The sequence below is a fragment of the Gallinula chloropus genome (assembly GCF_964237585.1).
Source record: "Gallinula chloropus genome assembly, chromosome: 5".
Classification (NCBI taxonomy): Eukaryota; Metazoa; Chordata; class Aves; order Gruiformes; family Rallidae; genus Gallinula; species Gallinula chloropus.
In genome coordinates this window covers 64,475,508-64,502,861 of record NC_140090.1, presented here as the reverse complement: position 1 = coordinate 64,502,861, position 27,354 = coordinate 64,475,508, and the positions used below count along the sequence as shown (strand labels likewise).

Here is a 27,354-nt window from a genome sequence, read left to right as displayed (position 1 = left end):
AGACTCAATTCTACCACTTTTCTTCCCCTTTTAAATAAAGCAGACCCATACCTTCCCCCTCACTCCCTGCAAAAGGCTCTCAGCATCTACAGAGAAGGGAGAATGCCTGAATGGTTTGCCATATTATATACTCCTCTAAGGATGCTCTATTATCACAGACACTGTGTACAACTATCACTCAAAATTAAAAGAATCCACAACCCCCCCATGTATCACACATGTATTTATAAGTGGGACAAATATTTTATGCAAACATACTTATGACATAAAACTGGGTATCATGTATTGTTTTCTGTATTGGGCGCAGATACTAAGGAAAGCTATTTCAAGGTTGTTCAATCATGTAAGTTTATTTAAAAGGTATTAAATGATGTATTTAATGTGTATACTGTACCATTTCATAACCGTATTTTGAAGATCCAAAGAGGACTTAGTTATGCAGAACACATAATATACAATATCAAAGCCACAAATATAGCAACACATTCGACAAAAGCCCCTTTGGGCAAGTTGCATACATGTAAGCAGATTGCTGCAGATTGGATTTGACTCCCAACCAAGACTGCAAGATGACAGAGAATTAACCTTTAAATCCACCTTCTTACCTAAAGAAGCCTTCGTGCAAGGCTACGTTTATTTCTTACTCAAGGACACACTAAATATGTCCTTGTACTGTCATCTATTATTTAAGTACAAACTGTTTAAAATGTAATTATGCTAAGTAATAGTTGTGAATACAACTCAACTTACTCGTACAATGCACGTAAAATGTTCATAAATACACTGCAATCATCTCTGCTGTTACATTTTCTACATCAAATACTTATTATAAATACTTTCTATAAATATACCTACAGAGGGAAGTACTTATCAAAAATATATTTTATAAAACATTAACTTTCCTCAGATTAATATGAACATTTAATTAAAAAAGTTGTTCTTTACATCCAAAGCAATTTTCATCTGACAAAGAAAATAGCCACTATAACTATTTGTGTGCAAACTGTTTCTTTGGAAACATAAAATAAATTAAGTTTAAAGTTGTGTTGCAATTTGAAGAGGAAGATGAATCCAGTGAGTTTCTCAAGTGATATACATTCTATTATTTATATTTAGGATTACACTTTAAAGAAGGATTAACATTCAATCAATGTTAAGGAGATCAGACACCACATAAAACATACAAGTCACATGTACATCTTCAGTGAAAAGCCACAGACTTTATTTTTACTTCAAAGATTTCACCAACAAACTGGATTTTTTAAGTGGAATTATCAGACACATCACACTAAAACAAAGTCACAATGAACTAAATTTTTCTCAGGAGTAGGGGAGACATTTCAGATACAGTTTATTTAATTCAAGCAAAATACATACTTTGAATTTGAAAATACAGAGACTAATACCTGAATATTAAAGTCTATATCACCAATGAATTGAAGGCCAGTAACTCTTATTTAATAAATTAGAAATATTAATATACTGAAGTGTATGATTTTAATAACAGAAACTTTAAAAATGTCTCTTTACAAAAGCCCGATGATATATTTTGTTTGGGATAAAACAAAAATAAAAAGCAGCCAACTTCCTTAATGTAATGTCGATAAACAATATTCTTCATTGTTTACATCATTCCTACCTTGAAGTTTGGGTGCCATATATTTTTTGCACTGAACTGAAAAAATAATTTATTTCATGAGTATACAGTCTACCACAGGAAACAGTTTTTAGACCTGAAGCCTTCTACAAAGACAATCTACTGAGATGGTCTGAGTGACTGTAGAAAATGTATGCAGGCAGAAAGAGGTCTCTGGTCCCCAATTATGACTGCATTTCCACACTCTCATCTTGACAATTCATGAAGGAAATCAGCCTACATCCATTTCAAGTTTCAGAGAAACAAGTCTTGAAAATATTCATCAAACTCCTCCTCACTGTAAAAAAAAAAAAAAAAAAAAAAAAAAGTCAAAGTTAGTTCTGCTTTGGATCTGTACTTAGGTGAAAATTTTTGTATGAAAAAAGCAGATTTGTTAGAATTTGTAGCTGGTATAGACCATTTTGATTTCATACATTCCATTCACATTTCCCCTTCTGTGCAGCAGATGTGAGTCGAATGTTATGATTTACTAGATAGTTAACAGTACGGTAGGAGGTAAGACAAAGATTCCTCCCCCAGTGTTGTGTATGTCTCCTCTTTAAAAAAACCCACACTTAGGTTTACTACACAGAAGGAGATCTGACGTGTTTTTAAATGTCAGCATATTTACTAAAACACTCAGGGAAATAATCCCTGCCTTTTCAGTTCTGAATGGACACAGTACATTTTACTAATTACAGGTTCACTAGATCCAACTAACCGTGATTTTTCATCTGCTTCTTGTAGAGGACCTTTCCAAAAGTCAGCTTCTGAAGGACCATCTTGTGCATCACTGTTATCTGAATCTGTTAAAAAATTGCAAGTGCTTATGAAAATTTAAAAAAAAAATTACCTTTTTTATTTCTTTAGATAGCATATTTCTAGGAGCAACATTTAATTGTAAGCATAAGAATTAAAAAGAACACTTTTTTTTTACATTAAGTAAAAATGAAAACATTTTCCAATATTATGCAATAAAGCATCAAAAATACTTAAACATCATGAACTAGTATTTTTTGGCCAAACATAACAACAACCATTCCTAAACCTGATCCCAAGAGAACAGCAACATATCACTTTGTTCCTAAAAGTAAGGGTTTATAATTACATACTAAGAATTACAATTCAAATTGAATCAATGACTTCTACTCGAATGACAACTGTTACCAATTGTAACTTATCAGTGTAATTGTCAGAAAACAGGGATTACTGCGTAAGTGTTACGTGTAAGTATACAGGAGGAGTAAAAACAAACAAAAACCTCTTCTTAATAAGTCCTGATCTAACTGCCCCGCCCCCCCTCAATCTTCCAACAAAGCTTTCTTGACAACACAGAAATTTAGGGCATACTCTAAGCCGTAAGTAAACTACTTCAGGTCTTCATTCCTAAAAACATACAGCAGAGCAGAGCTGTTTCAGCAGAAACACTCAATCATTTCTATACAGTCTGCAGCAAGAACTGGCACAATCAGGAGACGGGGTTTGTTTCATCAAAAGAGAAGCTGGGGACTGGCATTACTGAGATACAGATACAACAAGTGCCTGAGGGAGTTGCTGAGACTCTCTGAGTGCATCTACCCCCAACAAGTAGGTCTCTGAGGTACTACAGGTGGTAGCTGGAAAAGACTTAGTTAAAGCCTAGGATTTATTTAAAATATATTCATATCCTGAGCAGAGTACACCTTAGTATCATTCCCTGAACGGAAACGTAGCACTTAATGTATCAGAGAAGTACTTTCTTTACACAGCACACATTGCACAGCACGTATTTGCATGCCTGATCCCATGCAATTACTAACAATGTACCGAGTTTTCAACCCTCTACACTTTTCTGGAACAACCTTACTTCTCATTTTTCTGCCTATTTCCATTCTGTTATCTGCTCACATGTTTATTTCTTAGTTAAAATTTAAGATTTCCTTCTTAAATTTCCTTACAGGATTTTGTAAGCAATCATTCTGATCCCTCCTATCTCTGCTATTTTTCACAAAGCATTCTTACTATCTTATAAAATATTACAACTGCCAGCAATAAAACTAAAAATATTGACAAATGATCATGAAATAATACAACTCCTTACAAAACATAAAATGCAAAAGAAACTCAAACACTTTACCTTTATCAGAATTATCTGAATCTTCTGAAGAAACCTGATCTGGAAACAAACACCATTTAAAATACAGTAAGTTTGTTTTGGTTTTATCCATTATCTTAAATGGTTTACAAGGATGTTTCTATCACAATATATTACACATAAATATGTGCACATTCAAAGAAAGCAAGCAAATACTGAAGTAAAAAGATTTTTGGTTTTGGCATGACTTCAAAGGTCATCAGTTTGAGCTCAAAGACGTTATCCCAAGATCTGTGGTTTAAAAAGGTTATCTAACATTTCCAAAAGGCTTTCAACTCCAAAGCCCCAAGGAATTAAATACTTCACAACCCTTTCTGGTATGCAACGTCCAATTCTTGGACAAATTTCCCTTGCAATGCATATTTTTCAAAAGGTTTGCTCTGTCTGTAAACCATAAGAAATTAGTTTTTTTACCCTCCAAATTTATCTTTTTTGTTTACCTAGAAAATTTTACATAAGAAATTAATCTTCTTGACTGTGTTAAAGAGTTAAGAAAGTTACACATCTAAATTAATACATAATTATAAATCTATAGCTATACATATGTAGCTATAGCAAAACTAAAATTAAGTTAACCTATTTGAGTATTTTCAAAATTGAAGGTCCAAAATTTAAATCTACCTTTATTGGTCTTTTTTTTAGACTTCTTTTTTGCTGAACAAGACATTTTTGTCTTCTTAGCTTTGGGCTCTTTAGAGTTTGGTACAGCTGTGCTTCTTTTCTTGCATGGTTTGACTTCTTTTCTCCTTTAAAAAAATGAAACCTTTATTATATGTACTCCTCAAGCAACAGTAAATCTTAAGCATTTAATTCAGTCAAACAGTTGTCTTTTTTTTCTGAAACCAGTCACTGGCTACATAACCATAGGTAGAAGAATCTCAGGCCTAAGAACCTGCTGCAGACTAACAACCCATGTATTTACTTACAGCATACTTACATAGGTTTATTATATGAACATAGAATAACTTTTTCCTACTTCTTTACACAAAGAAGTCACTAAAATTATTTCAAAGTATTACTCTGCAGTGGACAAAATAAAAATATTTGACCCTATTTATTCTGCATTCAAATAGTTTCATGATTTTAGTTGCAAAAAGAAGCAAGACAAATCAAACTAATTCCAGTTAGCTAATTCTACTTCTTCATATGTGCCTACACTGTGTTTTAATGAAACAGAATATGAATTAACTTTTTACATTCATTCATTAACTACCTTGGATATATCTGTCTAGATGTGCCTTTGATTTATGTTACTTAAAAAAACCCCTCATCATAATTTCCTAGTTCAAATGTTTTGCTTTCATATGCTTTGCACAACAATGTATGGCTTAATTACTAAGCTATACAGTTAAGTTAATGCCATATTGAGCTTCATAAAATCACAAAAACTTAGTATTAATATCTCTGGAATTCAGTAAGACTATAGATAATAATTAAAAAACCCTGAATCTTAATGAACATGTTTTATAGGTTCAAAATTCACTCTTTCTCTCTCCTATTAATAAGTGATACTCAAAGAACAAATACTCAAATTCAAAATTCCAAAGCAGAGTCACTTGACTCACACATAAAACCAGAAAAACATTCCAGCTCTTACACACAGCAATAGAGAAAATAAAACAGGCAGTGTTTTGCATAAACTTTCAGAAAAGAAAAATAATCACTAGGCTGAAATTAAGCAAATAGAACTATTTGGGGGGGGGAATGGGATTCTTTCAGTATGAGGGTGTCTGTACTTTCATTAGCAGTATCTCACTCTCAACAGTGTTGAGCCAATGACTGTAACAACTCCAAAACACAATCTATTTCAGCATAAGTGAAGTTCCTAATCATCTCAATGATTTTCCCCCCTATTTTTTGTTCATCATAACTATTATTTATCAATAATTCAGCCTCCTTATTTAAAAAAAAAATAATTCATTACCGGTGATGAAAGTTTAGCTTGTAAGAACATTCTGGACATAGTCCTGAAAAGGAGAGAGTAAGATCATTACACTCATGTATCTGATAAGCATAATCAACAAACTTACTAATACATATATAAAATTAGATAGAACACTATCTTCAATTTTCAGTAGCTTTTCCTTCAAGACAAAAGTTACAGTGTAACTGCAGTCCTGGTTGAGAAAAATACAATGATACAAGTCTTCAGTACAAACCCAGATTTTACTAAACCTGGAGAAAGATCACAAGCTTAGCACTGGCCACTTCTCATAAAAAAGTATCTGTGCTTTTCAAATACAGATTGCCCATTTTATGGATCTTTGTGGTCTGATCAAATTGTTCTACATTTCTTTGAAGACCTCCAAGTCTTTTAGAGCTTTGCCAGAGACCAAGAGCTTCCACATGGAGCATCTTGTGCACAGAAGAAAAAAACCCACACACAAGTAGCATGTTTTACACAAAGGAACTGTGTAAACTGTGGTAAGTTTAGTTGTCTGATTAACATATCAAAATGTACACTATGTTGAGTAAGAAAATCCCACTCAAGGGACAAGACTGGGAAAGGAAGTGATTTAATGAAAATTATGATTTTTGTAAGAAAGCCTAAGTATTAAAAATAAAATTAGTAGACTTGAAGGTGTACGAGTTGTCCAGCCCAAAGCCCTAATGACTCCTAAGCCAGGTAAATGATTAAACAATGACAATGATAAAACCATCCTTGCAATGCAGTATTGTCTGTTAAAGCCAAACACATGTGCTTGTACACAAACCAGCTCAAATCACTTACTCAATTATACAGCATGAAGTGTTCAACCTGTACAACTTTGACATATATAATGCTACCAGCCATTCTCTCTAGGTCAAGATCATCATACTACCTGTAATTAATTTAGCAAATTATGTCCTATTCAGCATTTTCCATGAACTGCTATCATTATCATTGGCTCTCACTTGATAGCTTTTAAACCACAAGGTATTTGTTTTCTCTTAAGTGTATAATATCCTTGAAGGGCTAACTTACTCAATTTCACAAGTGCATTCCTCTTTTCACCGTGTTCAACGTAACCAAAATTCACCTCCCAGCTCTTCAGGCCTTCCTTCTCATCACAGTGCTTATTTCCACAGGAAAACTGACCTTTAAAGAGATCAAAAAGAGCAAACTGTAGTTCAGTGATTAACAAGCATAGGTTTGGGGTTGTTACATCCAGTTTTGCTCAGATTTTGCTTCCCCCCCCCCCCACTTCTTTCAAATAAAAATCACAAATATAAAATATAATCAAAATATAAACAACAACAGAGAATGACAAAGCACTCAAGGACACTTGTCTAATATTGCATATCTGCAAAGAACAGAACTTGAACTCTGTTTTATAATGCACAGATGAAGGCATGTGTTACAAAATAATAAGCCTAATACTGGACTCTGAAGAAATGAATGTCACTAGGATACATTTGGGATCTGAAATTAGTACTTACTCAGCAACAGCTGATGGATCAGAAGGTGCAATTTAAACATTATCTTTAATGACATCCAACTATTCAAAGTATCATGTATGTACAAAATTAAGATGCCTATGTTCTTAATACACTAGCAGTTTACCTGATAATACTGGAGATACAATTTGAATTCTAATGACTTTCCATAAACACTTCTTTTAAGAAAAGGAAATCCAGTTCTCTGAGAAACTACACAGCCGCTTTATAAGCTTTCTTGGATTTATTATGTTAAATCCAACACTAATTTTTAAACAATTTGCACATAATGAATGTTGTTTAAACCACTGGGTTCCCAATATTGCAATAATAAAGACATATATTCCCTTTGCAGAAGGCTGATTTGTATGCAGAGCTGGCAATAAGGATGTGTATTAATAGGCTCACAAGCAGGACTGTTGGTGAACGATTAACCTCAGAACATTCTGCTTAAGCTGCTAACTAATGGATTGGCAGTGTCCTCAGATACTTCAGTTCTGCAATGTAAAACCACTTGCAATGCTAACATTTAAACCACCAAAACCTTCAGGACTCCCCATGTTCAGCTCTACGTAAGGTATGACTATCAATACCCTTTGTCATCAGGCATAATTTATATCTGTTATAAAGAAGAAAAATTTTATTCTACAGGAACCTTTTTGGAACTTAACCAGACTGTTTACTTCACATCTTCTGGTAAAAAAAAAAAAAAAAATCAAACAAAAAAAACCCCCAGGCCAAGAGAAAAAGAGAGATACATCCGTTTTATTTATGACTATCTTCTCTTTAGAGTACATAAAATTGATTTTGGATATTCTGTGTTTTGGATGTGAAACTGGGTATGTTCACAAGAATACAATTAGAACAGTATCTTCAGATTGCCAAGGCAAACAGTGAATTCTTAGGTAAACCAGAAATGACTGTGTAAACCACCATAATTTTGTGCCCTGACACATTTACTTGCATTTATCACAATCTAAATACTTGTAATCATGGTGTGGAGTTTTTTTAGTAGATTCCTGCTTTGTGCTATACACATGTATAAACAGACAGGCTTCTTTTACTGTCCTTTCACACTGCAATCCCTACAATGCATATTTAGATCTGTACTTGAATACAGAATTCCACTCCTTCTGATGGCTTATCCAGTACTATTTATCATTCCAGAATATCTGAATGTAATAAAAGCATTTAAAAACTTGTTTTTTACAAAGAAATCATTATAATGGTCATACCCCACGGTGTATGGAGAACCCAAATCAAGGGGAACTATGGGCCAGATTATTCAGTACTTGTAACTCGACTTTCCTCAGTTAGATGTTGAAGAAAGGAAGACGCAGTAACCAATGTGCCTAGTGGACAATTACGTAATTTAATCAACAAGAAAAACGTAGGTCCAAAATTCCATTTCCATCTGAAATTCTGCCACCTTGCTATGAGCTGCGGCGAAGTTATAGCCTTCATGTTCAGAATCATAACTCCTATAAACTGTCTGTTAAATATGTGCTTTTAAAAACTATTATCTCCTCCTGCTTCTTGCAGAAGAGCAGAATAGGTAGGAAATATAAGTATCACAAGCTAAATGAAGTGCTGAAAATCAAATATACTAAGGAAATCTAGAGAGTCAAAAGACTGATATTAATGCATTTTGATTAGGACTCAGATGTACCAGATTGGTACATGGATACAAGGTGCACTATTGAGGTATTGGTATTTGATATTGATATTTTCCATCACAAAAATTACTGAGAAAAAAATGAATAGACACGTTTAGAAGAACATTTGTTTAAATATCATTTGTTATTTTTAAAATAGACTAAGAAAAACACTACTATACTAAAAGACAATAAAATGGTGAAAAATGGAAAGTAGGTCAATTTGCAGATGTTAAACCCTATTTGGGAAAACAGCGTGTCTGTTTTGAGCATTTTACTACTTAATCTACAAAAAAGTAAGTATAAAATAGTAAATATACTCACATGTTCAGCTTTGCTCTTTCTGTATACTGCTGAAAAAATTATATTTTACCTCTACCCAATGAACTTGTTCCTATTTTCCCTCAGACAACTTTTACACTATTGTGTTTTGCCTAAAATGCCTTTTAAGATTATATGCCACATCTTACTATTCATGCTGTGAAAGCCGTGAAAAAGTACTTTGGAAGGCATGACAAATATATTTTTTAAATAGCTTAAAAGCTTTTCATTTTAAGGATTTATTTTCAGGCCAACTAATTCCTGTGCCTACTCTTCACTGATTTATAAAATTTAAGTAGGGTTTTTACCATAAGATTTTAATTAAGAAAATGCCCGTTTTGTAGAACCATTTATTGAAACTGGCAGTAACCATTAATGGCCATTAAGGTTACATTTTAAATTTAAGAAGACACAAAAGCCATCTCCATTATGACCTCTTTGAGGTCGGAAGGAAAAGAAGAGGAACAGATAATCTGGCATTAACAATCAGGAATACAAGTGATGCCTCTCCTCTCACCCATCCTAACCCTTCTCCTTCACGACCTTACAAGGACAGGCACCAAAACCTAAGCAGCCAGATGTGAGCAGCCCATTCCTACGTTCTCTTCTCAAAGCACCACTTATGACAGTGCAGTCCACCAGCCGCGGTTCCCATTATAATTATTGTCACAGCTAAAGAAAGCACACCCTCTCCGGCTTTTAGCGTTAACTATCAGCCGGGTAGGTGTGACTGCCCTATTACATTTAGCTAAAGCAATGGTGTTACCAGGGAGAGATACCAGGTAGAGATCCGCGCCCCCTGAAACCGCGCGCGATTGGAGTCTGGCGCCCCTTAGTGGCGAGAGGCGATTCCCGGCTCCCCCGGCCGCCGGCGCTTTCCCGCCAGGGCTTCTCTGACCATTTTACACCTGCGCGGCCTTTTAAAATACGCAACAGAAGATACTACAATGCAGCTTTAAATTGGTTTTCCCCCTGAAGACATAATGGCTCACGAACTACTCATTTCTCATTTAGTTTTAACTTTCCTTTTAAAACATGTACCTACACCAAATGTAGGTACCTGTTACACAGGTAGTGCTGAATGCTACGTATGACTGCAACCACCTTTAGGAGCTTTAATCTTTATGGCTTAAAAAAATAACCACCATTAAAGTTCACACTTCCTCCTGTGAAACAGTGTACCTTTTTTTGTCTTTCTAATGTGTATGAAGATACACCCACACGAACAGCAATACATTCACATAATTTTCTTGCTTGTTCAGCCACTTGAAGCAGTCCATGCGCCTAGGCCGCAGAACGGGGAGCACTGTGCCAAGTCCCAGTAACACATTGGTAAGAACTCATGTACAGCAGCAGCCAGAATAAGCTACTGACCTAAAAACAGCATTGGGAGACCTGACAAACATTCCCACTGAGGCTTTCAAAACCAATTTAGCCTAAAACAGACGTCACATGTGGAATGTTAACTAAAGTTTACATGTAGCAAAACAGCACTGAAGAAACTGATAAAATTATCTTCTGAGGAAAGGTATTGAGTGGACTAATGAGGCAACACAGAACTATTGCAGAAAAGCATAAAAACATACCTATTAAGTTAAAAATTAAATGCATTATGTTGGTGATCATTACAAATCAGACCATATGAACACAAACTGTATATTCTCTTAATACATGCATATCAGTGTGCATTCCAGAACTATGTGGCCTAAACCATATTAGGCCAAACCACTTTGCCTAAAGCAAAATAAGAAGTTAGGCCAATTTGTTGTCCATTATTATCTGATAAACTTACTACTATTGCCAAACAGTGTCTAACAAAGTTATGTCAAAAAGCAACAACTAAACCACCAAAGAGAACTGTGATGTAAAATGAAAGACAGCATTACCTTTTCCTGAAATGACTTCTTTCTCATGTCGCCATCTAAATCCAAACTGTTACAATAAGAACCAAAATTAAGTTGTTAATAGTCAATGTATTCAGTAAAGACTACTTTCAGTTGATTGATGTTTTCTGCATGTTTCTTTCTTTGTTAATTAAAAATATCTCTCTGCCTCTGCTAGCCAGAAGAACTTCAATTTACACACACAATACAAATTGTAAAAAGGCTTCACAGCAGGCCAAAGAACAAACAGCAAATCAGGACAGACTGACTTCCCTAGACACTTCATTGCAATTAATTTTGTTCACACTAAAAGCTGACAAGACCACTGGAATACTGAAAAGTTTTATTAGCACATTTCAACAGATCGCCTCCAGCACCCTAAGACAAAAAGACCAAACCAAACCAAACAAACCCCCCAACTACTAAGTTGTATTTCTCTTATCATAGCCTAGTAACTTCAGAATGTTGAACAGACTGCCCAGGGAGGTGGTTGAGTCACCATCCTCGGATGTGTTTAAAAGATGGGTAGATGATTGACTTGGAGATATGGTAGAAGTAGATACTAGAAGAGGACAGGTACGGTTGGACTCGATGATCTTTAAGGTCTTTTCCAACATAGTCACTCTGTGATTCACGTCCATATAACCCATCTACTATATTTATTTTTCAGCAGAATCTGCTTTATCATCTCAAAATGGCAAATAGTCTAGTGAAAAAATTGAAGATGGGAGTGAGAACAGCCTGGGAAAACAATTTATTCTCACCAACAAGTAGAAAGAGGAGATAAAAAAAGGAGGCATACAACTTCTCTTAAAAGGTTGTCTTGTTTTTTCATTGAAAACTCATGAACACAGTATGACAAGAAGATAAAATTGCTCACCTATAAGCAAAGCACAGAAGACTGAACTTCATGTTAAAAGATGAGGAGGGAGGAGGAGGAAGGCAGCTAACAAAATCAAAGAGGTAAAAAAATGTCTGCAAAGCCCATCTTTGGGACCTGAGTTCTAATGCATCCTTTGGAATATGAACCTTCTCTGGGTGTACTCACAGACTGAACCCACACAAATTGTAATATAGTGTATTGATTTTCAATGTTTTTAATCTAATTTTAAACACTGTACAGAAGTAGGGGTATCTATTGCTCTGTGTGATCTTAAAGGTTGTTGATTTTTTTAATAAACCATAACAAATCTTTATCTGAAGGGCAATGTCATGGAGTTTTCTTGCATGAAGTGGTATAAGGTTCAAAGAACATAAGAGAAAAACAGGGAAACAAAAGTTTTGGCTTCTAAGAATGCACCATGCTCTCATACAAATGCTTTGCATCTTAGTACAAAGCTGAAAAAAATGAGCAGAAAGACATCAGTAGCCAAAAGTTTTGTTGGCACTGATTTTCACCAAATCAGCATGTTACATAGATGTCTAAGCAAACTAAAAATGTACGCACTAACAAAATATTTGCCTCTTTAAATGAGTCCACTAGTTTTCATATGGGTATTATAACATAAACAACGTTTTCACACCTGCTGGCTTTGCTCGTGAAAAAAAAAAAAACCCTCACAGAAGATGAGGTTCTACTGCCATACTATGTATGTATTGTATGAGGACAATTTGCTAAGGCTGGATCAGATTGTACTTGGTCTACTCTACAAATCTGCAGTGTGATCTGAAGTACTGTTACACCACACTTCAGCCAAACCAAAATTAATCAACTATAAACAAGAACTGTGCTGAACAGTTCAGTGAATACAGAACGTAAAATACAGCTATAAATACAGAGTTCATGATGGAAACCAGTTCATCCAAAGAGGGACAGTAATTGGGTTTTGCTTGTTGAAAGGATATTTGCTGTTTTACAAGGTATTCCAATTCTGAAAACCCTGTGATGCAATGGAAGAATACTGAAAGTTTACAATTAAATGTCAACAGTATTTTGGCAGCAATTTTGCATGTGTGTTCTGCTGGTAATAAAGAGTAAATACCAATTTGACCATATCTACGTGTTTGCTTTTTCATAGTCCATCCACTTCACCAATCACAGTTATCCATGCACACTTTTGCTACTGAAGTTGACTTTTATACTAATCTTCCCTCACAGCCTGAGTTTGGCTCAGTAAGATATAAATCATATTGTACCCTTACAAATTCTTTCTGTAATGATACCAAGAAAAGTAAGCAAAATAAAAGAAAGGAGGGAGCCAGAACCACCTATGGTACATCTAGGACAAAAGTTGACCTCATCCACACTTAATTTTGACAATCACTCTTCCACTGAGTAGTGGAAAATGACAGAAAGTGACCAAGGCTAAGAAACAATAAAATTACAATTTAATACCTCTAACTAAGCTAAAATATCAGGAACAGATGAAACTATATAGGCAGAATTAAAATTAGGGTAGGTTTTTGAGGAGTCAGCCTGCAATATTAAGGAATGCAAAAGCATCATCAGCAGGTAGCACTTATTCTGCCTTATCTTCTTGGTTAAATGCATTCATTTAGCTAAATGAGCTATTTCTACAAGGTAGACCAAGACCAAGTAGAACAACTCCAAAACAGATACTTTACCAGAGTATCAAATGGATAACTTAATAAGAAATTATAGTTTTAAAAATGTGAAAGACCATTTCATATTAATAAACAGTAAAATTCCCAAATTAAATATGGACTACTGCACCAACTGCAGCAACAATTAACATGTTCACAGACACCTCTTTCAGAAAACAACCAGAAATGTATGAATCAAGACAACACTGGAAAAATACCATAGATATTTTAAGTATTTTTATTTTCACAGGAAAGCCTCCATGTTGAAAAAAAATTACAAAAACAAACATATTAACATTATCAAGTGGAAGACAAGTTGGCCTAGAAACTGAAACTTATCTGGAAATAAAAATGAAAGAATAAAACGCATTCTGTTTAATGATCAGGTGTCAAACAGCTTTCATTTCTTAGCAAACAAGAGACATTTCCAATCTGTTAAGCTACAAAACAAAGCACAGACAGCAAATATAAACCTTTCTAGGAAAAAAGACAACAAAGAGAAGAAAACATTTCTAGTTCAATGCATATCAAAGTAAAACTTAGATGCAGAGCACTCTCCCTTACTGCACTGCAAAACTGACAATAGAACTAAACTACCCGACAATACAGATGGTCATTTATCAGCCTCAAAGCTTGCAGCCAAGATGCACTGAAGGTTCAAAGACAACCTTGACCTAAAAAGTTCTGAGGTAGGAAAAATGAAAGGAGTAACAGACCCATCACAAACAAGAACTGTTCTAGCACACTGGAAGATGCCTTTAAGTAGCCTCACATCTGAAGGTCACCTTGACATTTCTCATTAAAAGAGAAATGAAAAGATTTTGACAGGAATCAAGGTGAGTGTTGGTGTGCAACTATGTAAGCACCAGTAAAGACCAAGCCAGACTAGCCATCAGCTAAGTGAAGTGGCCCAGGTGCAAGGAGGCTGAGTGAGTCTCCTCCACTGGCTAGCTCTGGGGGTGTGAGCACCTGTGTATCTCTAAGGACAAGAGCACAGGGAGTCTGCTATGGGACCAGGAATCTCTCTGCAGGTGTACGTGTGTAAGCACGCGCATCTGTAAGTCTGAATCTGCAACAGGAGTGTGGCTGTGGCCTCAGGGGTTCATACGTTTTGGGGCTTCTTACTGTTTTCTTTTGAGCTTCAGCCTTTGGCAAGATATTCTGCTTATATTTTAGACCTCAAGAGAGCCTCGCTGATGAAACCAATCCCAATCATTACCCAGTACTTAGAAAAACAGTGTTTACTCAGAAGAAAAGTCCTGAGTGACAGCTGAGCTACAATCTCTATGCAGAGGCCTTTAGAAGAATTAGCTGGCTAGAAGACTTTGACTAGAAGCAAAACAACTACTGTTGTGAAAAGACAGATGACTATGTATATTCAAGTCTCAATCTATGCAATATATACATATACACACACATAAAGCAACACAGAAAACTGATCTGCAACTTTACTTTGACACCACCTAGCAGCATATAGGATCACAGAATCACAGAACAGCCTGAGTTGGAAGAGGACCTCGAAAGATCATCTGCTTCAACCTTTTCTGGGAAAGGGAGCCTAGATGAGATTATCTAGCACTCCCTGGAACCACATCTCAAGAACTTCCAGTGATGGGGACTCTACCAGGTCACTGGGGAGACTGTTCCAGTGAATGATTGTTCTCACTGTAAAAAATTTCTTTTTTTACACCAAGATGAAGCATCATCATCTAAGGTATTAATGACTATCAGATAAAAGGTTGGCCAGCTGAGAAGCTTGTTACCCACCCTACACCTCTCACAGCATCAGCCCTGCCAAACAGAAAGCACAAGGGGCTAAAGATAGCCAACTTCCAGCTTCTAGAAATGAAGACAAAGAATCACGGCAGGAAAATTCTGAAATCACAGGCTACATTTCATTAGTGTGAATGGGAACTTAGGAGCTGCTATAGGCAATGACTTTGAGCATAAATAGGAATTCAGTGTGACCTCCAAGTTAGGACAGCCACATTTGAAGTCTGACAGGGAAACACTATTCACACAACACACATACACACACACAAAAGAAACTGGGGCAGAACAGTTTCCCACAAAAGATAGCAAACATATGGAAACTTGGCACAGTAACTAAAGAAACAAAATCTGTAAGCACACTCAAGGGAAAATCAGCTGGGGGGAGAGGTGAAGACAGGAATATGAAACAGCTATAGGAATATATAATCAAATTTACTCAAAAAAAAAAAAGAGGGACAATATCTTTAGCATTTTCCTTTTTGTTAATTTTCATTTAAGCTTTCTATTTTTCTCTTTAATTTTCTTTAGAAGGCTGTCATCTTGTCTGCCTAATATTAGAGTTTAAGCCCAGTCCTTGCAAATATTTACCAGTGAAAGTAATTTTCAATATTATAGACACTGTTTGAAGGGCTGGGTTATTACTATTTGCTAACACCACTAAGACACATCTGGATTCAGCAATATTATTCACAAAATCACTATAGAAAAAGTTTGTATTCTTTTTGACTAAGAGGTTCCAGTTAAGAAGAGAAACTGGTGCTGGACTGTGGTTGTTTCTCTTAAGAAATTCTATTTATTTACAAGGAACATACAAATCTTGTTTCCATAAACAGAAAAGAACCAGCAAAAGACACTGCTTTAGAACAGAAAATTTCCAAAATTGTTTCTGTCAGTGTAAGTACAAGACTTTCTCTTTTTAGATTCTTTTTTTTTTGTTAACGGTAACATTCCAAGGGATCATTTAGGCTTCATCTAGTGCTTCTCTCAAGGCAAACCTCTCTAACCTTTTCTCTCTAACCTCTCTGCATTTTCTGCCTTTCTTAGGCACAATGTACCTCTTCATAAAACACCATCTGACAGAAATGCTCATATTCCCACAGAAGCAAATTTTTTTGGGCAGTGACAATGCTTGGATTCAGACTGCTGCTGGTTAGTAAATAACTTGACAATTTCTCACAACTCTGTTTCTATGGAAGGGGTACCAACATTCTGGTTTCACAACATATCCACAATTGTAAGGCAATTTCCTAAAAAGGACATACTTTAAAACCAAGTTGATTCACAGTAATAAAACGCACCTTATTCTCTTTGTATCTACTGAGATCTGCTATACAGTATTCTTTAAACAATTTATCATAATACTTCTTTGCAAGCCTCTTCTCCCTAAAAGAAAAGCATTATTTTTATTGAATACAGAACATGATACAGTTCACTTTAGATTGTAATGACATTAGCAAGACAAAGACATGTTTCATCTGAAGAACACAAGCTGCAGAGCTAGAAATGCAAGAGAAACACACTCATTGAGCTAAAGGGTAATTTCCATTAAAAATAAACCCAAACATCTAAATATATTTACACCACAAATTAAACTATATTTTTTCAAAATTGGCTTCCTTCAGAGTTTTCAGAACAGCCACATGGATCTCAGAGAACATACAGCTATTTCTTAGTTCTTTCTGTCATCGATTAATTTTGCCACTGAGCAATATTACAATATGAAAGACCTCCTAAAGGTCTTTCATTTTTAAATGCTTTCAAGATCCAAGAATGATCACTAAGTATGCACAGTAATTCTTAATTAGTAGGAGACATAACAAATTTAGTGCAAGCAATCTATTGTTCTATAATAGTTCAAGGTACCAATTCATGTCTGCTTCATCTTCCTCGTTCCACAGGAATCTATGGTTTTCTCTAATAACATCAAGATCCGTCTTGTCATTTGCTCTATAAAAGGACACATTTTTTTTAGTGCAATATAACATTAAAATGACAAGTCAGTCAAATAATAACTTAGCAAACACCAGTATTTCACAGTTGTGATCCCCACCTCACCACATAACAGAATATACTGGTATGGAATAAAGCTATCCAAATCTTATTCCCTGACATACCTTTTCCCAGATGAAAAATACTCAGTGGAAAATAGCCACTGAAACTTGGATGACTTGATCCAGTCTGAAAATACTTCTTATTGAAAGCAATAATGTTAGAAGATAGCTCTAAAGAAGGTTATCATTATTCTGGACAGTGGATAGCAATTCTGCACATTTCAAAAGTGTTTCAGATTGATATTTTGAAGGTACTGCCAGATATTTCTCAGTGTACCCTCAATTAATGCTCACCTGTCATCTTTCCTTTTACATAACAAAACAAGAGTAATTCAGCTCATGGCAAGTTCTTATATAAAAATAATGGTGCAAAACCAAACAGGGCGATTCTGTGTTTTGGATAGTTACAATGACTGTAGTAACTATTTGTGACCAAAAGAACTAGTCATTTCATACATAGCACTGTCCCCTCTCCCCCCAAAACCTGAACATATGTTTAATGGCTTTACATGGGGAGCTTCAGGGGCATGAGGGAAAAGATTGCTAAGGATTCTTACCCAGAACGTCGGAAATCCTCTATTTTGCCACCATAGTATAAAATGTAGTCACTCACAAACTTTTTGTGCCTTTCATACTGAATAAAGCAATTAAGGATTGTTTCAGAATTTATCTTCTTTTAATATAGTTGAAACCTAAAAAATCAATAAAAACTTTTAATATACTTAAAAAAGGTTTGGTATTTTTTTTCCTCAAAAACAGTTCAGTAATTTCAGAAAGAAAGGAATTAGCAATTTTTACTTAATAGCCTCTCATAAAAGCTACTTTCCAAATACAGGAATTTAAAGGAATTTCAGTTTTAAAACCTCATTCAGCTACCATTTATAAAACTGTTTTTCTTTATCAAACCTACACAAAGAAACTGGGTTCAATTTTTCAGCTGTAATTTAGACAAGAGCATTGCAGTTTTAGTTAAAAACAGGTTTGTACTTTTGTGTTACAAAAATAGTCTGGCTACTAAAATGGGACAATTTATTACACTTTACCATCAACATACAAATAAAAGTTATTTTCCAAATACTCCCCAAAAGTTAAGTTAACCTCAGTATGTGTCACAAATAGAAGGAGCAGAGAAGCAAGCCCAGAAGTTTTAGCTGGCACAATTAAATTTAACACAATATGCTATTTTGTGCTGACATTTGAGTTACTAGGAGTTAAAATGCCTTTACAGGCGTAAGATGATTTTTGTAGTGCCTGGCCAAATTCTAACCAGGTTAGGATAAGTCCCTTTCTGTTTACTTAGGTTTCCAGATTAAAGTAAGTCTTTCCGTATTTCATTAGTCTTTACTTTCCTATTTATTATCTGGTACTGCTGAAGAACAGCTATTTAAACAAACATGAAACTGATGGTATTTCAGATACACTCAGACAAAACACATAATGACTTTTCCAGGTGAAAATTAAACAAAAGGAGAAAGGCTGTAATCTAAATAAGGTTGAAGTTATAAAAATAGTTACAAATTATGCATGAAATATAATTAAGAGATTCAAAAACAAAACTGGAGGTGATATTAAACAGGATTACATTAGAGGATCTGTAGATGATGTTAATGGAGATAAGGCTGTTTTGAAAAGACTTTTGAATTAACTAATGCATTCTTAGGTTTTCCGTAGAAAAGCTTTTTTCCACAGATAACAGCAGCCTTATATAGAATTATGTTCTGTATAAACTAAATGGAAAGAGCAAAGTGTCTTTATGCCAGTCTAAGTAAAATTCACTGTATAATAATTTAGTCCCAAACAGGACAGATGAGTGTATAGGAAGAACTCAGAAATGCCTCTACTCAGAGGTATTCCCAGAGACATCTCAGCAACAACAAAAAAAAGCTAATTTGAAGAACAACTCCGTATCTGATGCTGCCTATCAACTCCTGTGATAACTGACAAATCTCAGTATTTGACCATAATGGATAACCTGAGCCCCATCTTCAAACCTGAAGAAAAATCACTTAAAAGGATACAGCATCCATTGCTATCAAGTGAAATCTTCTTTTTCTTGCTTCTTCCCTGTTAATAACAAATATATTTAAGGGAAAGTTATCTTCACATTACAGGAAAAATATCTCACAAAAGCAATTGATAAGAAGTACCTGTCCCATTCTTCAGCTGCGAATTGTCTGTGAGCCACACTGCCTTGTTTTGCTTTTTGAAATGGCTTTTTCAGAAGGTCATCTTCCTTTGTACTAAAAGCAGGAGGGAAAATGGGAAAAAGTTAGTCAATATTTTTTCAGAAGCAGTAAAATTTCAATATGCCAAATTCTGCACTAACCTGAATAACAAAACCTGTTAATAAAACCAAACTTCAGAACCAACTTAGACTTTACTTCATTTGCAGAACAAATTCAGAAAAGGGTTTGCTTACAGTTAGCATTTAATCAGTTAAAATGGCAATATGTAATATTATTTTCATTAATATTATCACTATCAATCCCAACCATGGCGGTTTCTCAGTTTCACTTTACATTTAAAGCCTCTATAAATCTCAGCTACACAATTCATTAGAAACAGGAAGGACAGTAAGTTCATTGAATAGGGTGACTGCTAGTAACCCTATCACATCTGTTCACTCTAATGCCTCACACCTCTTTAAGATCTGCCCCTCTTACTGTAATCACAAGAATCGCTACTTTGTATCTTATTTAAGTACTGTGTTGCCAACCATACTTGTCAGTGGGCAGCTACAAAACATTCAGAATTCAGTAAAGTAATAAAAAGTTTAAGTGATTCACTTTAGCTAGCAAAAGGTATATTTAGTTAGTTTCATTCACCAAGAGAGGTGAAGAAAAGATTTTTCCCTAATTACCAGCTGGCAGAAAGAATGGAAGTCAGGAACCTGTAGAAAGCAAGCCAGGGAATTTATATACCAAGCTATGGGACATGGGACTCTAGAAACTAAGGGTATCATTTGCTCAAAAGGATCTGTTGGCACAAAATTCACATAAAAAGACTCCATAAACCAGCAATATGGAGAAAGCTTAAGATTACTATTTTCCTTAAAGTGAAAACAAGTTTCATCATAGAGCAAGAAAAGGATATATATATACAGCAAACCCACATAAGAGCCCGACTGGGAATCAGCAGTAGTGTGCCAGAACAAGGGTAATGATATTTTTAAAAGGCTCCTGATGGTTAGTTAATATTCCACCTAGAAAGTGGAATAGTATAATGTGCAATGGCCTTCTAAAGAAAATAAAAACTGAACAAAACCAGTCACTGTTTTAATGGAGAACAGCTATATTTATAAAATAAATGGAACAGCACAATGCCTCCTATTATTCCAATGATTAAAACACCCAATTTTTCCCCAGAATGCAGTCAGATATTACAAAAACCATTCTTTCAATTTTACTACAAAGGAAAATATGCAAGAGTCCCAGGGTTTCCAGACAGCCTTCTTAAATGAAGTCGAATAACAGAGCAAGGAGACAGGAAAGGGTAAGAAAAATACATGTATAATACAGGCAAAATAGGACTATGGTGCCAAAGCAAAATAAATACATAAATAGAAGTCTTAATAATAACAGGAGATCAAACTACAAAATTCAAGGCCACTAATAGTGTGGATCACTGAAAGAATTTGCAAAGGTTATCTCAAATAAGAGATGTGCAGTTACATTTCAAGGATCGAGCACCACACAATTCACCAACTCCCAGGTCTCTTCACAAATTAAATAATAAGCAAGTAGCATCAGTTCTTTCCTTCCTCCAAGCAGGTGTTTTATATGTACAAAGCCTGCTGCCACTTGGCCTTTCTGCCTTGCTCTTAGCGGTTCTACACGTCCTGGTGGATCACAGTGAAGTGAACAGTGCGCAGCCAAACCCCAGAAACTGATACCAATGCTGGGAAAAATGAAACACTCTGCTCCGAGAACTGAGGGGCACACAGACACCAGATGGGCATGGCAGAATGGATCTTAATCAGCTACCCCTGGGTGCTGACAGGCTTTGGCAAGCTTAACACAAGGAGTTGCAGGAATCAAAATGATCAATTTTTTAAAAACCATTTCAAAGCCAACCTTTATATCCCACAGGATAATCTTCTACACATAGTAAACAGGCCATCTGCACAAAGTACATAACACAAAGTGTTAATTCTGTACTACATTACCTTTTAGTCTTTTGCACGGAATTCTCGCCATTCTCTTCATCACTAAAGTCAGAATCATAGCCTCCATGGCCACGTGCCTGAAAATAATAGACAACACTGTCAATATATCTGCTAATCTAATGTGGACACGACATGACTAGAAATCAGTGCTGTCCATCATGCATAAATAAAAAAGGGGAAAGCACACAGCAAGCAAGCAAGTGCAAATTCTCACCTACCTCTAAACCAAACAAAATTCAAGACAATGCAGAATATATTCCAAATAACATGCAGCAAAGAAAGATATCATCAGTCCACCAAAGATCACTTTAATTTATATGCAGATGTCCCCATAATTAATCTTCAAATAGATGCAGATAACCACAAGTACAAAAAACACGTTTAGTTTTACTTTCAAACAGCTCCCCTATGTAAGAAAAAGGTATTTTCCCAGATCTGCTCTTTCAGAGGACACCAACTGATGTGCCCACATTATAAACAAAGATGAGAACAGAAGTTTCTTGGAATGTGGTAAAGAATTTTGCACACTAGTCGGTGGAAAGCAAACAAAACACAAAACAACAATATGCCTGTAAAAAAATGTATCGCCTAATCAGCACAACATTCCTACCAAGAAATTAAATCACAGAATTATAGAATAGTCTGGGTTGGAAGGGACCCCAAGGATCATAGAGTTCCAACCCCATGCCACAAGCAGGGCCATAACCTCCAGGCCTAGATCTAGACAAGGCTGCCCAGGGCCCCATCCAACCTGACCTTGAACACCTCCAGGGATGGGGCATCCACCACCTCTCTGGGCAGCCCATTCCAGCACCTCATCACTCTCTCTGTAAAGAATTTCCCCCTAATATCAAACATAAACCTTCCCTCCTTTAGCCTTAATCCATTCCCCCTTGTCCTGCCATTGTCTACCCTTTTAAAAAGTTGATTCCCCTCCTGTTTTATATGCTCCCTTCAGGCTGCAATGAAGTTCCCCACTCCGGTCTTCTCTTATCTAGGCTGAACAAGCCCAGCTTCCTCAGCCTCTCTTCGTAGGGGAGGTGCTCCAGCCCTCTAACCATCTTTGTGGCCCTCCTCTGAACCCTCTCCAACAGTTCCACATCTTTCTTGTATTGGGGGCCCCAGAAATGGACGCAGTGCTCCAGATGGAACCTCACAAGGGCAAAGAGGGACACTCACTTCCCTGTCCCTGCTGGCCACCCCTCTTCTGATGGAGCCCAGGATACCATTGGCCTTGCGAGCTGCAAGAGCACACTGCTGGCTCATGTCAAGTTTCTCATCCACCATGACACCCAGGTCCTTCTCAGCAGGGCTGCTCTCAAGGAGCTCCTCTCCCAGCCTGTATCTGTGTCTGGGATTCTTCGGGCCCAAGTGCAACACCTTCCACTTTACAGTGTCGAACCTCACTAGGTTCACCCAGGCCCACTTTTTAAGCCACAGACTTCGGCTACAATATCAAATTAACACATATAAGAAAACCAAAATATCCCGTATCTTAATGCTATCAAATGATAAAGCATGGACTGGTGCCTGGATCTACCACCTCCATTCTTAAGGCACAGTTACACGTACAATTCTTTCAGCAGAAGTTAATGGCTTAAGTCGATCCCATCTCCTCTCCCCCACTCCTACTCTGACACTTTCCTTCCAGTTGCTCAGTTACAGTTGTGAAACTAAACACGAACCAGATGAAACAACTCACCCGAGTTACAAAGGATCTTATTAGAAAAAAAAATAATATTTTAACCCAGGGAAGTTTCCTGACAGTTCATCCAGAGCCTCCCAACCCAACTACACCAGCCAGCTGGAAGGGTAGTATGGGGAGAGAACAACCAGAGCTCAGAACTGTGTAAACTGACACACCAAAAAAGTATTTACACAACCAGAACATTTACACAACGGAACTAAAAAGAAGAGGGGTGGTTGTTACACATCTGCACAGGGAAAGGTTGGACACTAATTTCCTAAGTATCCCCATAATTCAGACTGTGGATGAGAAAAGAAACCGGGTTAGAAAGCCAGTATACTTGATTCAGTGCTGCCAATTCCTCTATTTCCTACAATAATATTCCTCCTTAGACAGAAAACTGGAGAAACAAAACGTGAAAAGTCGACACATTTTTTCAGGATGATTTTGATGAGTTGCCTTCTCTGAATGCAAACATCTCCCAAAAATGCCATGCTAGAGGGTCAACGGTATCCTCTACTGACATCAACCACTGGGGTGTATCATGCAGAATATGTAAAACGCATTTTTTCATGCTGTCATGGATTTATTTTTAATATTTTAAAACATTATTTGATTAATATATAACATGCTATTATTTATAAAATTATTCCTATAAATTATCAACATTATATATTTATTATTAACAATAAACTGTATCTTTTTTCATTGCTTTAATACTGTAATGTTTCTTCTGCTCTTGAACTCTGAACAAAAGCAAACCAGAACTTTCCAATTTGCCTTTATATTTTTGAGTTCTCAGGAGACATAAAAATCATCAGTTAACCCAAAAAAAAACCCCAAACGGGGCAGCAGATGTCTGCAGTGTCTGGTGTAAGTGGGCCTCCTGCACTGGCAAAAGAACAGCAATGGTGCCAAGTCTTCCCAGCACAGTCCCACAATAACCCACAGCTCAGATGCAAGCCTTGCCTTCTAGCTAAGTTCTAATAGCAAGTCTGTCACTACTTTTATTAATGAAGCTTATGTGATCTCTAAAAAAGGCTGAATACATGATGAGTGTGCAGCAAATATACTTGGCCTCTAAATTTTAAAAATATGATCATCCAGGACTGTACATACATGGCAAAATAATGTTTCCTAAATGAACACAAGAGAAAACTTCCTTCACACTCGAAAGGGGAGACAGGACAAACTAATGCCATATATATGCCAGTCAGCATGAGACAGATGAAGTATGAAAACAGGCAAGACAAGAAAAGATCAAATAAAAGGAGTTTTTCCCAAAGTGGTTGCCCTTGGATGAAGGGTCCCTGGAGAAAAGCAGACGTACTTGGTAAGAAGCTGCCAACAGATTCCAGGAATGACTCAAGTTATAAAAGATGCAGGGAAAGTTGGTTCAATAGAGTCATACTGTAGGGCTCTCAGAACCTGATGACTGCCTTTGGGAAAGCTGTGGCTAAGAACAAGGTCCGGAGGGGCTGCTCTTCCAACAGGAACACTCTCCACAGCTTCAGCTGTGGATTCCTCCAAATCATTATAATCGCTCAACTCTAAATTCAGGGTGAAAAAGAAAACAACCAACAACTGATGTCCTGACACTTTTAGGTCACTCCTTCAAAGGCAACAGCAGGATGGACAGGTACTGTACTGAAGGTGGGTTTGACATCAGCAGTTCCAGCAGCGCTGGACAGCACTCTTGGAAACCAAGACTGAACAATTACTGACCTGGTGCCTTACAAAGGTGATATCAAGATCACTTCTGACTTTTAGGTAAAACACAAAAATGTACTGCAACAAAGAATCTCACCCATACACGAATCTTTCTGCTTTAGAAGGACAGTGAAAACAGACAGCTACTTAATGTTGTGAAATTTCAAAACTGATTTATCCCCTTCCCCATAATAAAACCCAGACAACAATCCTAGACTCAGGAAATCATACTTAATATTTACCTATAGTACAAGAGGGGCCAAGAACCAAGCTACCACATTTGAAAAGAGGCATATATAGACATGGCCATGCAAAATTGTCAAGAAAATTTAAAATAACTACTTTCATTACCTGATAAACCCTCTAATATAATCTTTGCTGTGATGGAAATTTTCAGACACTCAGAATGCTTATAGTAAATTAGTAAGGTAAATACTAAACATTTCATCAAAACAGGAACCTGAAAGCTACATACAGAGCAGTATGTTTTGTCTGTTGCACCAACTTCTAACTTTTTTCCCGAACAACAAAACAAACTGAAACCACAAAACATGTACAATATGCTCTGTGATACATTTAAATCACTAACATCTAAGTAATCTTAATATCTTGGATTAATTAATACTAAAGCAATTGTAGATGGAACCAAGCCCATTAACTTAAGGCTCCTAAAACCCAGCAACTTTAATGCAGTAAGTGTACAAACTCTGGATGTAACTGACAGCTGAGAGAGATGTCAACTACTTATGTCAATACAACACACTGCAAAGTCCCCAGCACTGCATTTAGGCACCTCCTTTATTTCTCCCCACTGGGGTAAATACACACTGTGAAACAGAAACACAGAATCACAGAATCATTAAGGTTGGACAAGATCTCCAGGATCATCTAGTCCAACCATTCCATATCACCTAATCACCTATATCACTAACTAAACCATGTCCCTAAGTGCCTCATCCATTCTCTCCTTGAAGACCCCGAGGGACAGTGACTCCACCACCTCCCTGGGCAACCCATTCCAATGCCTAACCACTCTTTCTGAGAATAAATTTCTTCTAATTTCTAATCCGAACCTCTCCTGGTGCAATTTGCAGCCATTCCCACTTGTCCTATTGCTACTTATCTGCGAGAAGAGCTCATGACAACCTCCTTTCAGATAGTGGTAAAGAGCAGTAAAGTCTCCTCTGAGCCTGGAGACATGGTAGAACTGTTCGTGTTGATTCTTGACCACAACACACAGCTAAATATGAAAAGTCTGTTTAAAAAAAAAAAGGCAAAACAATTCTACAAAAACCCAACTCGTGGCTCCTGACTTCAGCCCTAACCTTGCTACTGCCCCCACGAGTGTCACTCACATCCTTCCCTTTATCTGCCCAGCACTCCGGTCTGTGCTCACTGCTCACAGCCCAGATGCGGCCCGTAACAGACCGGAGCACTCGCTTCGGTACAAACAAGCTACTCTGGGAGGGTCCAAAGGGACCTAGAGCAGGGCTTGGGCTGGATAAAGGGTGCAATGTGTGGGGTCAGTATGCTTCACTGCAAAACACTCTTCCCACCTTCATGTTGTCTTTGACACTTTTCAAACCCCACCTGGGGTAAAAGCCTGAAAGTAAATAGTTAGTTTCAAATTTACTCTTCCTTATAAAACGAGTTATGAGGAGTATCTGCATACACTGCACAGTGAACATCCCTAACAAAGAGAAAATGGCACTTGCTTTACTAAAGCTCTACAACGATCAAAGCGGCAGCAGGAGCAAAAGGTAGGTTACAGCAGACCGCGACATTTGTGGGGCTCCACGGCCAACAATCACACAGAAAACCGTGTGGTTCCGACACGGCTTCCGAAGCCGTTCTCGCGCCACGAGGGCGCCCAGCCCTGTCCCGGCCTGCTGCGCGGCCCATCAGACCCGTCCCGTCGCCACCGGAGTGGCCCTCGGAGCACAGGCTGCGGACCCCTGCCCTCCCGCCTCACGGGGAGGGCGGCTCGGCCTTTTACCCGCACCAGAACGCCCAGGCCCCTGTGCCGGCCACAGCCCCACCCCCACCGCGCCAGAGACCGCGGCCTCCGCCAAGGCCTGTCCGCCGTACGCCTCTGCCGGGCCCCCTCCCTTCGTCCCTCCCTCCCCCTCTCTCTCCTTGGCCCCACTCACGGCCGCGGAGAGGCGCAGCTGGCTGGGCACCATGGCGGCGGCGCAGCTCGCCCGCCCGGCGGGAGCAGCTTGCTGGGGACGCAGGCGTGGGCCGCCTTCACCGCCTGGCCCTGCTCGCCGGCCGCGGCGCTGCTCCGCGGGTTGCTCCCGCGGGCCCCTCCCGGAAACCGGGGGTAGAGGCGGAGCAGGGCCGCAGCGGGAGCTGCCTCCCTCCGCCGCTGGCAGGCG

The 27,354-nt window shown here is 37.4% G+C and overlaps 2 protein-coding genes across 2 annotated transcripts in view; one reads left to right on the top strand and one right to left on the bottom strand.

The window, feature by feature from the left end:
- Nucleotides 1-939: 939 nt before the first annotated feature.
- On the bottom strand, nt 940-27,240 carry LOC311192926 (protein FRA10AC1 homolog). Its single transcript, XM_084265614.1, has 14 exons — nt 27,127-27,240; nt 21,580-21,656; nt 19,562-19,654; nt 19,433-19,478; nt 17,972-18,048; nt 17,227-17,310; nt 16,662-16,746; nt 11,050-11,095; nt 6,736-6,849; nt 5,695-5,737; nt 4,392-4,516; nt 3,753-3,791; nt 2,358-2,442; nt 940-1,934 (listed from the first exon to the last, which is right to left on the bottom strand). Exons 1-14 carry the CDS (start codon nt 27,157-27,159, stop codon nt 1,892-1,894), a joined length of 990 nt encoding a protein of 329 aa, XP_084121740.1. The 5' UTR covers nt 27,160-27,240; the 3' UTR covers nt 940-1,891.
- LGI1 (leucine rich glioma inactivated 1) overlaps nt 27,158-27,354 on the top strand; it is a gene marked incomplete at both ends in the record, with an annotated part of 32,685 nt that continues 32,488 nt past the window's right edge. Inside the window, one exon of the mRNA XM_084264619.1 lies at nt 27,158-27,354. Coding sequence (XP_084120745.1) covers nt 27,158-27,354 — 197 coding nt within the window.

Bases quoted from the DNA above. Each gene is read 5' to 3' on its own strand.
- LOC311192926 (XM_084265614.1), bottom strand. From the start codon at position 27,159: ATGGTGCCCAGCCAGCTGCGCCTCTCCGCGGCC. The intron at 19,479-19,561 runs GTACTTCTTATC...TGTTATTAACAG, and splicing joins GCAGCTGAAGAATGGGACAG to GGAAGAAGCAAGAAAAAGAA. The intron at 6,850-11,049 runs GTAATGCTGTCT...ATCTCTTTAAAG, and splicing joins AGAAGTCATTTCAGGAAAAG to GTCAGTTTTCCTGTGGAAAT.